This window comes from Aphelocoma coerulescens, assembly GCF_041296385.1.
Source record: "Aphelocoma coerulescens isolate FSJ_1873_10779 chromosome Z unlocalized genomic scaffold, UR_Acoe_1.0 ChrZ, whole genome shotgun sequence".
Lineage (NCBI taxonomy): Eukaryota > Metazoa > Chordata > Aves > Passeriformes > Corvidae > Aphelocoma > Aphelocoma coerulescens.
Window position 1 is genome coordinate 25816154 of NW_027184085.1, and position 18369 is coordinate 25834522.

Genomic DNA, 18369 nt, shown 5'->3' on the forward strand with positions numbered 1-18369 from the left:
GCTCATCTCTGCCTGTAAGGGTAGCTCTACCCAGGACTGCCCTGCACCACCACTCTTTCACTTCCAATTGCAAAAGAAAGATCATAGGGTGGCCCCCTCTTTGGACATTGTCCCTGGGGTTTTTTTTGTGATTAAAAGTCAAGGCAAGAAGGGAGAAAATGCTAAATCTGCCAAGATTGGAATATTGCCCTGAAAATACCACACTTAGTACACCACACTACTGCTACCCTGGAGAGCAGCAGGCACTGTGTTACTGTGTTAAAAACTCATTCGATTCTCAGAGCACTCTAGGAATGCCTGAAAGGTACATGAGGACACAGGTAATTTCATAGATGCCCAGCTGTCTCCAACACCACACATACTCCAGTTAGGAATGAAAGTCAGAGGAGTATCAAATCTGCAAGCGTGTAACATGCTGTGTGAAACTCCAAAAAGTAGACATGCATAAAATAAAGTAAATTTCTAAGTGTTTTCTAGATTCTCTGCAAGAAGCTCATTCCTTGGCCCAGAATTTGCTTTCAATTAAAAGCAATTTAATTACAAAGGGAGCACAAAGGCCATGAAACAGTCCAGAAATCAAAACAATACCTTTTTAGGTAAGCAGAGGTCTAACGCATGGTTGTATTACATTGTTCAAGAGACTGAAGAGTAATTCCATACTGCTTAAGGAAATTTGATGGCTTGGTATTCTTGGTCTCCTTCCTGTGATTACTATCTATAAATAGTTGTGGAGAATCCACAACCCACACCCATTAGCACAACCCAGTAAATGGGTTTCCCCCACTCAACAGCTCCTAACGGATTAATACTATCAGATCCTGCTATTCATCACAAAATGAGAATGTTGGCAAAGTCTCTTTTCACATGATAATCCCCTGCTTGACATACAATAACACTATTCCACCAAAGCTGAAGACAAAATGTGATTCTTGTTATAATGACAGGATTTAATAGGTACAGAGGGTTGTTAGGTGCAGAGCAACTGTTCTCACTAGAGTCTTCAAGAATACAATGGCTGCAGCCAGATGATTAGGCCATTGAGATGGTGTTATGATCAAAGATGCCCATCCTTACTTTTTAAGGGGTCACTTCAGTAACACACCATCTCCATTTGGATTTCTTTTGGGTAACTCTGATGTCTTTCATGTGTTATTTTGAAAGGTGACATGTTTTTGATCTGATTCTGCAATACACATTGTAGGACACAATGAAAAAACCATCTCATACAAGTTCAGGCAGGTTTTGGATAGATAACTAGCTAGCTAGGTAGTGGATTGAAACATAAAAAGAATGGAATTGTTGAAACAGTGGACAGGAAGATTAAAATTTGTAAAGTTGCTTGGAAATGGTATATGTACAAAAGCCTAGTTAGTATTGAAAAATATTTAAATCTTCCATGTCTAATGACCTTTAGAAATTGAGCTTTGCAGCTAGTAACGATAGGTTTGAAAAAAATCAATAGCACCATACAAATTATTATGAGCAATACCATTAAATTATTAGTTTGCAACCAGTATTAAATCCTATCCTGAGATACTCTTGAAGGCTTGCTTTCTGTATCTATTTAAAGTACTGGCCACATACAAAATATTTTTTTTTAAGTTTGTCTAAGTGCTGTGCAAGTTCTAGAGGACCAGGAAAACTATGGGACACAGTCTGAGGTTAAGAAAGCAAGCTGGAGGGCCATAATACCCATGACAGGATGTGTGCTTCTGTCTCCAAGCCTTAAGATCAGAAGGACTCCTGTAGCAGGACTCTCTTAGGGCTCTGTCAAACTTCATCCCCTTTATTTCAAGAAGTTCAACAATGGTGTCAGCAAAAAAAACCAGTGACCTGAACACAAATACCACCATGCAATATCATGCTCAGCAACAAAAGCTAGAGTAGAGGAAGAAGGTGGGATTATTAGTTACTAAGGTGGGGGCTGTTCAGAGACTGGCTGGGCACTATTCTGCCTGTGTGAGGTGCTGAGCAATCTCCTTCACTGTGCTTGTTGGTTTGGTTTTGGTTGTTTCTTTGTTTTTGCCATTTTTCACTGCACCTAATAACTCACCTTTATCTGGGCCCATGAGTTTTCTTACTTTTGCTCTTTCCAGTCTCTCAGATGTGGGGGAGATACTCCATCCGCCATAAAGAGCTTACAAGACCTAAGACAGCTTATTTTTGACTCAGGACATGGGAGCCAAATCTGGGATGAGTCTTTTGTCCAGAAGAGCTACAACTGCCATAATACTGGTCCAGCTTCCAAAGGCAGCCTTTGACAGTGGGGAGTTGACTTCCAGATGAAAGTCTGCATAGCTCCTTAGAATCACTCAGATATTATACAGTCTAAGAATATGGCTAATCTTGTTGCAAGAGGTTTTTTTGTTTTGCTTTGGGGGGTTCTTTTGTGGGGTTGATTGCTTATATCAAATAAAATCCCAAGCTTTCCAGAGGTACTGATGGGTATAATGTCCCCCACACAGCCATGCAGGAGACAGGGACACAGGATGGTGACTCATCTCACCATTACAGACAAGCTTTCAAGTACTGAAATATATAAAATTGCAATTTGTTTGTTTATGAATTGGTTATTACTTGAATACAGTTTTTTTACACTTAGTTTTTTATTCTATCAGCGACTGGTTTTGACTCCTAAACAGATTTAAATCTGCAAATCCAGGTCACCAGGAGCACTGCTTTTCTTCTCAGCTCTAGGAACAGATTACCACCAGCAACTACAGCCCCAAACTAACCATTTTGTCTTTTTGGTGGGACCATCTGGAGGGTTGATGCAAAACCACAAACCTTTGTTACAAAACTATCCAGCTTTCTATTTGTGACTATTACTGACTCCAGTACTTAACTCCCCTACTCATAGGGACTGTGAGGTACTGTGGGATACTCCTGCCAGTCTACAGTCACGATCACATGGATTTGCAGCCAGTATGGATGTGCCTCTTGTATCTGTCTCTACAAGGCAGATGACAACTGGAGCTCTTCATGCTGTTGCAAGGTTGATAGCAGTGGCCACAGTGACAACTCTCATTCTACAGACAGCAATGGGAATAAACACGAGCTCCCCACTCCACCCAGTCTGAAAATGGAGTGTCTCAACTCTTCTTACTTGGGTCTGGTTAGATTTCTGAATACAGTGGTAGGCAGTTCACTTCAAACAAAGTAACGTTTTTGTCATTCAAGAAGGAAGGTAAAACGTTCACTTTTTCGCTAATTATGTGGTATTTTGGTCTTTGTTCTACCTTCAAAATACTAGATTGTATTTTCTCTAATCCAAAATCCAATCCAATTATTTCAGTGGCCTTTGGATCAAGTCTCTTCTCATTATAAAGTCCAATTAAAACATTTAATGTTTCTCTCAAGTAACTGATAAATTAGATGAGAAAGTAACAAATTCCAGACAAGTAAAGTACATCAGTCTTAACAAAATTAAGAAAAACAGCCATCTAACAAAAATGTTGCACATGGAAAACAGAAATTAGATTTAAAAAGTGGCAATTATATTCTGGTTACACATTTATAATAAATCCATGATGGAAGAGACAAGAGGTAGGTCATCTGTAAAGAGTACTGGGCAGACGTCAAAAAAAAAAAATATTGTTGAAATTTTCAGTTTCAGAAATCCCATACAGACAGAATATTACAAAAAAGATTGAGAAATCTCACAAGTGACATACTAAGAATTATAATTCTATCAGATAACCCTTAACAAAATAACCTTTGTGAATATACCATTAGGTATGCTTATTTTTCATTCCAATAAAGAGGAATGAGGATTCAAATTTCATAATGCAGTTAAAATTCCATCATTATTCATAACTAACTTAATCCCGTGCCTCTGGTAGCTGCCTCACACAAGCCAAGACCTGTTCCCATAAAACATGGGCTATTCTAAGATGATTGAACTTTCTGTCTTTAATTGTGGTACAAGGCATTTAAAAATAACGTCTCACTAATTTTGCTGATTCATGCTAACACCTTAGCATCAGCAGGTACCGTTGAATGCAAATTCATGCTAATGTTCTTTGAGATCTTTCCTAAAAAAAGCAAAAATGGAAGTCAATGCCAGAATGACTGGCACATAAGTGCAACACCTTACTTACTATAAAAAAGATGATAAAGTGACTTCTTAGCCCATCTCTGGAATTTTACTAAGAAAAGAAGGCTTTGACAATTCTTGTATCCAAACACATAGGCTATTACACTGTAATCCTCTCCCAAGCCACCAAAATGGTAACATCCCCCCACAAAAAGCTCAGGAGCAGTCCAGTGCATGTGCTCCCATCAATATCCTCCACCAGGACCCAGGGGCTCCTGGCTTTGTGCTGCTGGGCAGCTCCACGGCCGCAGCCCTGGACCACGGACACCTACAGGTCACCCCGCAGGGACACCATTTGCAGCTACTGCAGCGTGAGTCAGCTCAATTACCTTCTCGAGTCCTAGTCTGCCTCCATTTTCTTTCTTTCAATGCACAACTACTTTGAGACACAAAGGAAGTCTAGCAGCCAACTAAAATTAACCTCTCCAAACATATAACAAGCTAAAATGACTCCACTCAATAGATACTCCAGCTATCATCACAGCCTCTAAATATCTGAAGAATCATATTTGTAGCATGTCCCTAAATGTGTATATTAGGCTACCTGAGATCTTAAGCAAAATTAATTTCTCGACAGTTATGGCACTCTGATAGCACCTGAGAAATCTGGTCTTGACCTCTTGTCTCTCTTTCCTTTCTTTCATTTTAAATCATAGGTTTAGCTCGAGTACCTATGTCCTGACTTAAGGAACTTTGGTGAACTGCCGTTTTCAAGTAAATCAGCACAAAATCCATGCTGTTCAGGATTTTATCAGTGACTCCACAAGCTCACATGGCAAGCTACTAGGTGTGACATTAACTGGTTTGCGATCTGCTCTGACAAAGGAAATGGCGCTATAGACCACTTTGTTGCAGTACACAGCTGAGTGCATTGATGACCAGAAACCCCAGATCCAAAAATTCTCCACAGGTTTCCAGCTGCCCCAAACAGTAACTTATGAAGTGGTAGCCTTCAGAAGGGAAATCGTTAAGGTTTTTTGGAATAATGACAATGTCATAGAGAAAGGCTTTTTAGGAAGCCTGAAGGAGGCAAGCCCACTGCTGCTGCTGATGCAGGTAGCTGCCAAGAGGAAATAAAATGTCTTGCACTTTGCCAAGGTCCCCTCTGGCTGCAGGCAGGCTGGCAATAAAAAAGTCTTAGGAACAGGTAAAGAAGGACTCACGTCAGCAGTTGGTGTCTGCAGCGGCTAATAGGCAACAGGAGGCCTCCTGGTACTCTTCAGATACAAAACACGTATATATGTTCTTCATAACCACAGGAAAAAGTACAAAGTAGCCACAGTGTATAGCTCGAGCAGTATTTATTAGAAGGTTGGGGGTGAGCAGCTATTTAAATAAAATGGATTTTATCTAGACAAGGGCTTGAACATGCACCAATGCAACAGTTAAGTGTCTCCAGGTGGAAACTGAGGGATAAAACAGCAGTGCAAAAGCCTTACAGAAGGGCCCTCAACGGCTTCACCCTCCCCCACCCAAAAACATGGTCTTTTGTGAAGCTGCTTTATGCAGCTGAAACTTTCTTGTTAATTAAGCAAAGATTGGTAGGTACAGCTGCAATTTCAAATGAGCTGTTTCCAAGACGCTCCACTTGTTCTGCCTCACTACCAGATGCACAGATCCTTTTCCAGCTTGTACATTGTTTGCATTTTTTTGTCCTTTTGATATTACCATAATATGGAAGTTATCAGTACACGACAAAGAAAACAGAGGCACCACTGGAGTACCCCTTGTCATGTTGCCTGTTGTTGTGGCAACCACTTAATTAGTTGTGTTACTCATTTTTCACCAGCGCCTGCCAACATCACCTCTCCAAGATCTGTTATTACTAAGGAGTCAGCTAACTCAGCTGCTTTACAAGGTAGCAAAAAAGATCTGCTGGCATTTCCATTCTGAATCTTATTTTTCAGGAATCATAAATCACTCATAAATTGCCCAACAGCTGAATACAACGTGCACAAATACTACAGTGGCAACCCATCCCTTTGAAAAGAATACAAAAAATGTTGGGATCTAATCACGCTCTCTGCAGTACCAGTATGTATTCACTACACAGGGAGAAGGATCAGACCTTAAATTCTTTAAGTGAAAACACCCAAATGCTTTGACAGACAATCTCTTGCACGTCTCTCCTTTGAAATCACAGGCGTATGGTATGGGGACAGGATTGGCCCCATTTCCTCCAAGCTTCCTTTTAGAGAAAGATTCCTACCCTTCACATTGCTGCTGTACGTATCCTCAAGCTGTTCTGAGAAGTACACAAACATTACTGAGCCAGCACTGCAATTACCATAATTAAACATGATAATCAAAGAGGCTGCAGTCAGTCAGAAGTCTGACCAGACTACATCAGGAGCCTTGCTCAAGAGTAAACTGTCCCTGTATGTGAGTTGCACAGAGACTTCAGACTCAAAGGGCTGAAAAAAAAAAGTTGTTTAATTACATTCCACAGACAACCCCATCACCTTGGATGAATACTTCCCTTGGACAAAAGGTCACCTAGTTACCTAAATTCCAGATCTGAGTCTGGGACCATAAAGCAATACATACTTACAATCATCTCTTTAGTATCAAAGCTGACCATTTCAACAGCTGAACACCCACAGTTTAATATTTGGGTGCTGTAAAAGAAATTAAACATTCTGAAATCTTATTAAAATGTGGCAACAAAAAAGCCTCTCTGCCGAACAGCAGAGAAGATACAAAGGAGCCTCATGCAGAATTCAACATCAGAGAACAGAAGAAAGAAACTAAAATAATTCTCTGATCTGTACAGAGGGATTCTGGAGGTAAAAATGCGCTTCTTCTCCACAAAATTTTAGACAAGAAGTTGGTCAAAAGGGATAGCTTTATCCCTTGATATTGCATCTATTCAAGTTTCAGTCTCCCTTAATGCTCTTTAAACACAGATTTTGGCAGTTTATTGTTTAAAGATTGAGCAGTGGTGAAAAACACATTCATTTCTGCTTGTCAGAGATGTTGATGAATTCCAGTCACATGCAATTAAGCTGGAATTCAACACAATGAAAGACTAAACAGGGAAGTCTAGACAAACAAAGAAAAAAAAATCAATCAAAAATACAACTCCCAGAGAAAAATTCCTAAATAATTCTACATTCTTTCTTCTGCAAAAGGAATCTTATCTTATTTATTATATGAAAGTAGAGTATTTGCTTTATTTTAATGCATGCAGCACTATTAGAATGTATCATCTAAAAGAGACAGTAAAAATACTAGTCACGCTGTAATATTTTTGCTACAGGAGAAACATAGAATCTTGAAGTTTTATAGTAAAACACAGATTTGGTAAAAATGGGATACATTGCATTTTCCATTTCTTAAAGATAAATTTCCTCTCTGTAAAGCAAAGCAACAAATGCCACTGAGAAGTTGAATTGTCTTCATGACATTTAAAATGAAATGAAAGACAAGTATTCTAGGCCCAAGTTTACATCCACGTAAATAAGGAGCTACATGTCTTTACTCAAAAGTCTTCATGCTGTGTATTGTTTTATTAGTTATATATTAGTTGCTTTTCAAACCAGAGGAAGAATCATAGAAGTATATAATTTTTTCTTAACTCTGGCAGTGCTTTACTGTCTCTAGATATGGGGAGATACAGCAAAAACTGCTTTAACATATGCTGCAAGAAAAAGGATTAGTTACACAAGACATTTTTGTACATTATTCAAAACCATCAGGTCAACGCTGTCATGCTAGCAAGGCATCAGGGTCTCTTTGTCAACAGTGTATAGCAACTGACCACAGGAACATGATGTAGTAGCATGATACAAAATTTCATAGCCCTTTTTCACCACAGGAGAGATATCCCAGAAGCTGGAATTTTTAACACTCGTTAGCACGAGGTTGTACTGTACGACAGGACTCAACATGCACATGGCCACAATGATTTCACCAATGATAGAAACCTTTACTACTCTGAGAAAGTCAGAGATTTTCACATGAGAAACCTGATTAAATTCATTCACACTCATTCAGCATTTGTATTAAGAGTAATGAGATCTTAGAAACTTACCAAACACTTCATTCTCATGAAACCAGAACAAACCCAAATTTTACACTTCACAAAACTGGTACACAAATGTTTCACTTTATTGAATGAATCCTCTTAAGGAAAAATGGGCTTGGAAAAAAGGCAGCAAGAGAGATTTAGTCTTATTAGCCCTATAAATTTTTGATTTCCTCATACAAGCCAAAGAAAGTTCCTATGAGTACAGGCAGACTCACCATAACTCAGCTTCTCATGCCAAGAAAAAGTCCAAGTCCTTTGGGAAGAAACACAGGGCTTGAGCTGCATTTGTGCAACAGCTGCAACATCAGTTCTGGCTCTGTCAAACTACAGAGCTAACCTTTCCAGTTAATCGTTTTGTATGTACTCTACCTACTACAATAAGCTTCAGACTCTGGACTACTAGATAGGTGGTACATGAAGAAACTGTTCAGTCAAAAAGTGAGTTGTCTTAACTTTGAAAAGGCCCTAAAACTAACGGGCTAGGAAATTTCAGAGTGTAACTTACTAGTTCTGCTCTTAAACTCACCTCGAACTTCAGGAGAGAATCGAGCTGAATGGCGAGACACAAAAAGTTTCAGTTCTTGATCCAAGTTGCATTCGACCAAGTTTGTGTCCCATGATCGGATCCCTAAAATTCAAAATACAAAACACATCCAGCTTGTCACACGAGCACTGGAAGCTTTAACCAAGTATTTTTCTCCTTGTATTCATGCTATTTGCGTATTTCTAAATTCCAAGCCCAGCCTCACTTCCTTTCAAGGCACACATCTTTTTTTTAAAATACACTTGGAAGGATTCTGGCAGGAATCAGAAAAAGACAACCTGCCTTTCCAAAGGGTAACCAGTCTTTAAGGCCCCAGCTTTAGAACTGCAGTAGCAGCCACTTCACAAGAAGCTACCAATGTCCCTGATTTGACTTTAAAATAGCAATACACAGGTTTACAAAACCAGAGGACACTTCAGTCATGTTGCCCTTTCAAGAAGAAAAAGACAGTACCACCTAGCATGTTGCTAATTAATATTTAAATACAAAGTATTAAATTGCTGACTTCTCCATTGAATATCTTTGAAGCATACCATATTTTAAATTAAAATTTAAGTGATCTTTTATTTATGAAGTGTCAGAACTCTAGTTTTGAGATTTGAAAATGCTGTGCTTGATCTTTTTTCTTTTAAAAACTAAACAGCACATTTCTGTTCCCTACTGTTTTTCCCCCAGCTACCTAAAAAGTGAGACACTTGGCACTTATATGACCAAAAAAGGTATTATTCCAAAGTAGATTTTTAAGGATTGAAATTTGATCAGGAAAAAAAAAAGTCATTGCAGCCAAAAGACAAGTTTCTAGTTCCCTTCCATAAGATTTTGATGAATAATTTGAAAAAAAAAAAAAGAAAAATAAAATAATATACTTTGGATTTTTCTCTAATTTTGTTTTCAAATTGTTCTGAAAAATATTCTAGTTTTGAAATAATGAGCAGGCAGTAGCACTACAAGTAAGTCCAGGCACTGCTGCAGTTTTGAAAACCAAAACTGCACTCATTTTTGTCCTAGAAGAACATCATTACATCTACACAAATGAACTGGCAAACATAAAAGGGATTTCTTGTGAGGAAAGGTCTGGTGGCCCCTCCCCACATGAGCATCCTTTGTATGGAATCTCTGTGTTAGACCACTTTAGGGTTTGACCAGGAGATGCCTGAAGAGGTGTGTGTTCAACCCCTCATCCAGAACTAACACTCCTAGTAACTCTGTCAGGGTTTCAGGCTGTGGATGCTACTGTCAATACCACTTCCCATGCTCTATATTCTGTTTCAAGGCAGCAGAAATGTCAGGACTTAGACTGGCAGAAGCCCTGTTGCAGGGATGAAGCATGAGGAGAAAAGAGGGAATAGCAGAGAAACCAGATCTGCAGTGCCAGTCTCCCACTGCAGCTCTGAGTAGGTTCTCCATGCAAATATGAACATCTGCATTTCAACAGCCTGAAGCCTCTGGAAGAAGAATGCATCCAGGGCTTTTCCTTGTCAGCATCCAAGTAAAGGTAGTAGCAAGCTTACTGTAACATGCTACCAACAATTAAGTAGCTGCCATTTGAATCTCCAGAAAAATTTGAAAATACAGTATTGCCTGTGTGTTCCATAACCACTTGAGAAAAATAACTGAGCTATAAACAGCCACCTCCACTTCCTGTCTGATGCATCATTGTTCAGAGGCATAAGCAGCAAGACTCTTCTGCAACTCTCCTTACTTTGTTTTCTCAGAAAGCTCTTGGCCATATGGTGCATTTTTGGGATGAGTTTTGGCAGACAAATACGTCTAAACAGGCTTTAATATATCCCAGGTGTTGGAATATTTGAGAGCAAGACCGCCAAGATGATATAATATCATACACATAGAGCACATATGAAAGCAATAACTGTGAAACTGACATTGATCACAAAGCTGAAGAACGCTGAATGAATGAGTGTTGAACTTCAAGAAGCTTTAAGATAAACAGCTCCTTGGCCTATGACACCAAGATTGGGTGGAGGAACTACAAAGCTTTCTGGAGGTCAGTTAAACAACATGGACTATGATTCATCAATGCTGCTAATGATAGGAGTCATCCAACATCTCTAGCTGCTTTAGATGCGATCCTAATTTGCTGCAGAGGTAAGATTTTGATCAGATGTAGTCAAGAACATTGAGTCAGGCAATGTCCAAAATACAGGACTCAACACAAAATAAATAGGGGAAAAAAACCCCCAAACAACAAAGCCAAGGGGAAAAAAGCCTATATGCCCTATGCACACAGCAGTCCTAGAATTTGAAGCTGGAATTTGGGTAGACTATCCAAAATTTGCAACTGCATGATTCAGCAGTCTGGATGCAAAAATTACGCATGTGTACCATGGAGTAGCAGAACGCATTAAATGCATGATATCACAAAATCATGTTTTGGGCAGAAAAAAGGTAAACGTGGAACTAAAATCCAAGGTCAATCCAATGACTGATTAGCAGTGTGGACGTAACCGCTGTAAACATGACTGAACTGGAGCTATTTGTTTCTTCCTGCAGTCTTAGGAATGCAATGCCACTAGATACAGGACTAATGAGACAGCAGGCAGGGCACACCCAGTAGCATCTGCTAAACCAGTAGAAAAACCTTGAAGCTTTCTCTTGAGTCCCCTCTTCTCTTTTGGCGGATGGTGGGTTGGAGGATTGCCCCCTTAGCAAAGTCACATCCCAAATGTAATTACTGAAAATACATCTTGCCATGCCATTCCCTCCCCACGATATCTTAAGAAATGACTCTGCATTCCACCAGGTTGCGTAGCATCACGCCACTGATGTGTTATCAGCAGACGTTTTCTTTGACACGTTGCTCTGCAGTTTGGCGCATGAACCCACAGTTTTCAGTGATGGTACTCAGGAGATGTACCAGAGAAGACAGTGAGGCAGAGTTATCAAGAACCAAAATGCATTTAAAGCTCTACTGAGATGAAGGTAGCGAGAAGTGGTTTTTTCCAGACTACAGCAGACTTTCCAAAGAGAAAGATATTAGCTGAGCCCATAATTGCCTCACGCAGAAAGAGCTTCAGACTCCCATTGTATTCATCCAAAACAATGTACCTCAAAATTTCACCACAGAGTTTTCTTAGCAGGCAAAAATCTCAATCAGATGGTCTGGTACTAGAAGCAGCACAGTGACTTCTAATCCAAAATGATGAATTAAAAGGCCAAAACATTCCCTCTGAACATCTAAACCCATAAGTGGGTGTTATGCTTAGTGGCAGAGGTAGCAGCAACTGAGCTATGCAGCAGCAACTGTACAATAGAAGATTCAGGAAGAGACTGAAGAGCATTTCTTCAGAGGAAGGGTATTAGCTGTCTCGACGGAAGAAATTTTGCCAATTTGCTCTATAATCTTTAACAATTTAATTAAAATGCAGCCAGTTCACTTCTAACACAACTGAAAATTAGATAGAGTTAAGGAAGTGCAATGCTGAAGAAGCTCTGAATGACAAAGCACCTGCCTCAGTAGTTCTTCCCAGGAGACAATGGTCACAATAAAGATGAACAGGTTATGATGAAACTGGTTAGCGGAGAGAGGATGCCTTTTACCTCAGACATGTACGAAAAAGAATTCAGAGAAATAGCCAACTAAAGCAACAATGGTTGAGAAAGCAACAATAGAGACAGACGAAGTCCTAGCTGGACTGCCGAACCACACCTACATGACAAGGCTGCTACCAATTCCCCGTTCCGGGATCTCTTCTCCAGTCTAACAATGGCAGTTTCTGAAATCTTTGTTTTCACTAGCCGAGAACAAAAAATACATGTTATAAAATCATGTATCAAGTGAGTTTGACAAACTGTAAGGTCTGGCAATAATTTTCTTTGTGCTTTATTCCATTAATACCGCAACGGGTTGGTTTTTTTTTTTTTTTTTTCTCCTATCCGCATATACACTGCAATCTATTGTATCAAAAAACACAACAAAAACTCAAAAAACTGTCATTTGACTTGCAATACCATCCTGCATCGCCGTCTTAATGAAAGGACAAATAAACGCCGAGTCAGAGCAGTCCGCAGTCGGACAATAACGAGGTTGAGCACTCAAGTAACAGCCTTGTTACTCAAATCGGTTTTCTTTATTAGAATACATATACGCATGTATAGAACTTGGGTCCTGAAAAATTCTCCAGACGACAGAAAAGTCCCAGCGCCCAAAGTTAGACACAAAGGCGCGGCTGCGCTCCCGCCCGCGCAGCCTCTGCCGCCGAGAGGGAAAACGCCCCGAACCTCGCCGGCTTGGCGTGGCGGTGGGGGACGACGGACTGCGGGCGGCAGCCGCCCCCCAGCCCAGCCCATCCACCCCATCCCCAGCCGCCCTTTGTCCGCCCCGGGCTGCCACCGGGACCGCAGTGCGGACCGTGCCACGCCCACCCGCCGGTGTCTCCGGGCAGACGGGCTCGGCGGCGGGCGCTGCGCTCCCGGCCCGGCCCCTCCGCCCAGCCATGGCGGGGAGGGGGCTCGCTGCGGCTCTCCGCAGCCCCGCTCCGCAGCGCCCGCACCCCGCGGGGGAAGGTGAGTGGGTGGGCGATTGCGGCGGGACCCCCCGGGGAATAAAGAGCTGGAGACCGCGGCTCGGAGGGATGGGTGTCGGGGGCAATCCCGGCTCCCGACCGCGCCCAGGGAGGGGCAGGGCGCCGGCGGGGGATGTCGCGGCGCTGCTTGCGGCGCCCCGGCTCCCGCCGCCTCACCTCGCTCGATATTGACGATCGCCCGCCGCAGGTGCTCCTCGGTCACCAGCTCGCCGATGACGACCAGCAGGTAAAACTTGCTGTCTAGGAAGCGGTGGGAGAGACTGGGCGAGGTGGAGGTCGGGTTGGGGATGCTGCAGGAGGGCTCCGAGTCCACTTCCACCACTACGGTGGCCATCGCCTCCGCCCCGCGGCTCCGGGGCGCTGAGAGCAGAGGGGCCGCTCGGCGCCGGCTCCGCAGGCGGCAAGGAGGGAGTGAGGGCGGGCGGGGAGGCGGCGGCTCTTTTATACGGAGACGGTGCAGGGCAGGGACCTGGTGAGGAGGAGGAGGAGGAAGGGGGGGAGCCGGCGCATCCTCCGCGCCGCCGCCGCCTTTCCAGCATCCACAGCTGATGTCATCTGCGGCAAATCCTCCCCGCGGCGGCCCCCGGAAGCAGGAAAGACGCGGGGGGCGAACAACGCCCCGAGGGGACGCCAAGGGGTGCGCCCCGTGCCCAGCTCCCGCCCCGGCCGTGAGACCCCTGAGCCCGCGCCCCGCGCCTCCCTTGCTCCCCGTGCCCGTCCGGGGCGTCACCCCGCCGGCCGGTCACCCCGAGGCCCATCCCGGGTCCCAGCCTTGAAACAGGCGGTGAGGAGCCGCAGATGATGGCTTGGCAGACCTGGGGAGCTCATCTGGGAAAGCCGGCATCGGGACTCCAGCAGCACTCCGGACGCCAAGGGATGAAAAAGCAGTGCCGCTGCCCAAGGCCAGTTGTCCTCTCCTACATCTTGCTGTAGCACTGCAGCAAAATTTGAGTCATACTTAAATACACACACTTACCCAGCAATCTAATAATTCTTGCTAACTTTTTAAATTTAAAAAGCAGTTCATTTAATAAGATACTTCGCACGTGGCCTTTCTGCACATATTCACTGCCCATGGATATATGCTATCAGAAAAACACTGGTTTTGGACAAGATGCCAAAACCCATATTCTTGGCTTATTCAAAGCTGCAGAAGTTCAGAGGGGTTTGGGTAAGTAATGTTGACCAGGCTCAAGCAGCTCTAGGGAGCAATGATAGAAAACTTCTACAATGACAGAACCAAAGGTTTCATTTCTCTTCTCATGGATGTCAGATATATACACCACAATACTTAGTGATAACCACCTCTGAAAAGTGTGTTACTCTCTCCTAACCTGGGATAGAGACAAATCTGTCTGAGATGTTCCTCTCACTTTACTGACATAAGCAAGCCACTTGTTTACACTAAGCCTCTTGTTTATATGGCTCAAGTGATGTGGGATAAATTTCACTGTGACACAGGAAAGGATATAAACTTTTATAGCCTGCTTTTTAAGATAACCTCTTGTCCCTGGCTGAGAAGACACTTCCTCTGTCTGCATCTTCTTACAGTGCTGGGTGTGCGAATTCTCTGCCTACTGCTCGGAAACAGAGTGCTTGCCTGGATGAACCAGTACAGCAGCCCTCTCTTCTTTGTATTTTGTTCCAGGGCACAGTGGACTAATCCACATGCATTTCAGGTTGTCACTACTAAGTTTTTTTATCTTACTAGTCTGGAGGCTACAGTTTCAATCCACAAAGGCTAAAGGGCCATCATTATAAGTGCTAGTCCATAATGTTATCTATCTATAGCGCCTAGTGGTTTTGATATGAATAGTTCCTCTGCATAGATACAGTACTGAGAACCCTGGCTTACATGGCATGGTGTTTGGGTGTTGCATCTAAAGTAGGCTTTTTCTGAACTGCCTGAAGGTTGTAGAGTGCAGACAAGCATTTTCACAGCTATGTCAGGTGGCTGAGATGACACAGTGGTAAAGAGCAGCAGTGCTTATTCTTTGCTAGAGCTGACACTGCTGATAGAACAAATACAATGGCATAGATGCACAAGAACTAGCAGCAGTTTTAAGGTTTGCAAGGTATTCAAAGGTGCAGGGTGCCTTTGGATGCCCCTGTTCACCTGAGCCTCACTGTGACTTTGCTGTTTCCTTGCTAATCCTGTCAGTTTCCATGGGATGGTGTAGATACCTACTTAGAAATAATGTCCATTCCCTGTGGCCTTGTCCCCCTTCCTAATAATCTATTTTCATTATAGATACCTCCAAGACTTGCCACATGGTGCCCACTGGAGAAAGCCATCTTCCGGCTTCCCCCACTGCAATCTGTACTTTTGGGATATGCCTTTATTTCAATCACTGGCAAGAGCAGCTAGTCTCTCAAGCGTGGAAGGGGCTTGCCATGGGGACTTGCAAACTGGTTACAAAATAGACAGATACTGGTTCCTGGACATAAAGGTAAAACAATTACTTGCCTCACAAGCACAAAAGGTTAAATATGATACTCAGAGAAATGCACACCAGTACTCAAAAGGCGCTGTATGGGCTTTTAAGTGCTTTCTTATTTTAAGGAAAAAATGGAAATGTCCATAACTCGAAAGATGTCTGTGAATTTGAAAAGTAAGAGCTGAAAAGAATTCATTTTATCAGAGAATAAGATGCTTACATACAAGTAGGTAATACAGTCATGTTTGAAGTAGCCTGCTCAGGTAGTCCTCTGTTTTATACTGCACTGTAAAATAATATGCAGCTAGAACATGGTATGATAAAAGCTGAACTGTTACAGTCAAGCTGTCTTGTGATTGGTGATGTATGACACATTAAAACCCTAAGGAAAAGAGGTTGTCTTTGGAAGAAAATGGTCTTCAAAGGATGCAGACTTCTGGCCTTGTCCACTCACAAGCATATGCTGCATCATCTGAGATTGAAGGTAGACAAGAAAAGGTGCTTTATCCTCCTGAACACATCTCTGAGGAAGCTGCAGGGTCGCAGCTCCATAGCCACTGTTCACACTGTGACTTGCCCTGTCAGTATCTCAGTCAGGTAGATTTGTTTGTCATCATCTTTCCCTATCTGGAAACTAATTTATATTCTGCAATATGGAGCATCAGGTCCACTGCTGAGTGAAATGTGGAGATGTGCTGCATAAAGCTGACTTAGTGTCCTGTGACCCTCATTGTTTGAAAGTGATACTACCTGCCTAGCTGCAGCTAAATCACATAGATATGCCCTTTCAGTAGAAGAAACAGCAACATTCGTGGACTAGAGAATATATCTTGCTGTGTCAGAGACAGTGATTGAGACCCGCACCTGTCTGGCCTTTGTTTTGGTTTGATTTTGTTGTTTTATTATGTCCAATACCAAATTGGAGTTCCACAGTTGAATATGGACAAATATTATATTTGAGAGCTGTATTTTTTAGATGTTGTATTTTTTAAAGAGGCAGTTTAAATAAAGTGCTTGAAGTTTAAAACATGTTTCTTGGTGGTATGTGCCATTTGTTACCACTAATATTCAAGCTTCATTCAAGTCCAAATTTTAAATGAAGTTTCAGTGATGTACAAGTTGGTCCTTTGTCTCAGGTCAAGTGTCATCCCTAGCATAAAAGAAATACGTATCCATGTGGATTGCTTTAGACCAATTGAAATACAGACTGGGGAACAAGAGAGCGGGGAGCAGCACTGTGGAGAGAGACCTGGGGTTGAACACGAGTCAGCAGCCAGGAGGGCCACCTGTGCCCTGGGGGCATCAGGCACAGCATCGCCAGCCGGGCAAGGGAGGGGATTGTCCTGCTCTGCTCTGCACTGGGGCAGCCTCACCTCCAGTGCTGGGGGCAGTTCTGGGTGCCACAGGATAAGAGAGATACAAAGCTATTGGAGAGTGTCCAAAGGAGAGCCACGAGGATGGTGAAGGGCCTTGAGGAGAAGCCGTATGAGGAGCAGCTGAGGGCACTTGGTCTGTTCAGCCTGGAGCAGCCTGAGGACAGACCTCACTGCAGTCTAAAACTTCCTTGTGAGGGGAAGAGCAAGGGCAGACTGATCTCTCTGGTGACCAGTGACAGAACCTGGGGGAATGGCCTGAAGTTGTGTCAAGGGAGGTTTAGGTTCAATATAAGGAAAAGGTTTTTCACCCGGATCGTGGTTGGGCACTGGAACAGGCTCCCCAGGTAAGTGGTCACAGCACCAGCCTGACAGAGTTCAAGAAACATTTGGACAATGTTCTCAGGCATTGTGTGATTCTTGGGATGTCCTGTGCAGGGCCAGGATTTGGACTTCAATGATCCTCATGGATCGCTTCCAACTCAGGATATTCTGTGATTCTTTGAATTTAAGAACTTAACTGAAAGTGAAGTGTTTCAGAAGGCTGTCCTCACTGAGAGAAACGCCAGTCTGAGGATTGCACAATGTGTCATGAAGGGGGTTCCTCAGGTGAGTAGGATTTCTTAAGGACGGGCAGGAAGGTCTAACTTCTAGAGATGCAGATTTGCCAGCCTATGCCTGAGGTGACAGATTGACAGAATGGCTGGCTGGAAGGGACCTCTGAAAGTAATTTTGTCTTATTCCCCTGCTCAAGCAGAGCCACCTAGAGTAGGTTTGTGAGAGCTGTGTTCAGTGGGGTTTGAATGTCTCCATGGATAGAGACCACCAACAGTGATGGTCTGGGCAACCATCACTCTCACTGTGAAAGTGTTTCTGATACATGATGAAGTCAAGAATATGCAACCAATACTATAGGAGATACCTGTAACATTTTGTACCTTGCCTGATGCCTTCTCAATATGACCATCATTCTCAATATCCCCACTCCACCTCATCCCCCATTTCCTGCAATCAGAAGCTCTACCATGCCCATGTGATCCAGCCTTTACCTCCCAGAGTCTCCTCTGTGCATTGCTCCTCTGAGGCAATTTAGCAGAGCATGCAGCAGCAGTGCAGGTGCAGAGGGACAGTCAGCATGTCACCCTGACCCCAGCAGAGCAGAAGCTGCTGGCCATGGTGTGATTAGTCATGAGCCCTTCCCTGCAAACACCTAGATGTGTGGTTCATGAAGAAAACTCCTCATGCCTTCCCCCACATTTTAGGCAGGGAAGCATCTTCATCTCTGGCATCCTCAAGCTGGCACTGCCAGGGGAGCTCCTCCTCCAGCAGTGATATGGCAATAGC

General features: G+C 43.1%; 1 protein-coding gene across 1 annotated transcript in view; it reads right to left on the reverse strand.

Annotated features, from left to right (window-relative positions):
* MAP1B (microtubule associated protein 1B) overlaps positions 1-13591 on the reverse strand; it is a 74569-nt gene extending 60978 nt beyond the window's left edge. The window contains exons 1-2 of the mRNA XM_069001475.1: positions 13371-13591; positions 8653-8754 (exon numbers count right to left, since the gene is read on the reverse strand). Coding sequence (XP_068857576.1) covers positions 8653-8754; positions 13371-13548 — 280 coding nt within the window. The 5' untranslated portion in view covers positions 13549-13591. The remainder of the gene's footprint in view (positions 1-8652; positions 8755-13370) is intronic.
* Between the last annotated feature and the right edge of the window lie 4778 nt (positions 13592-18369).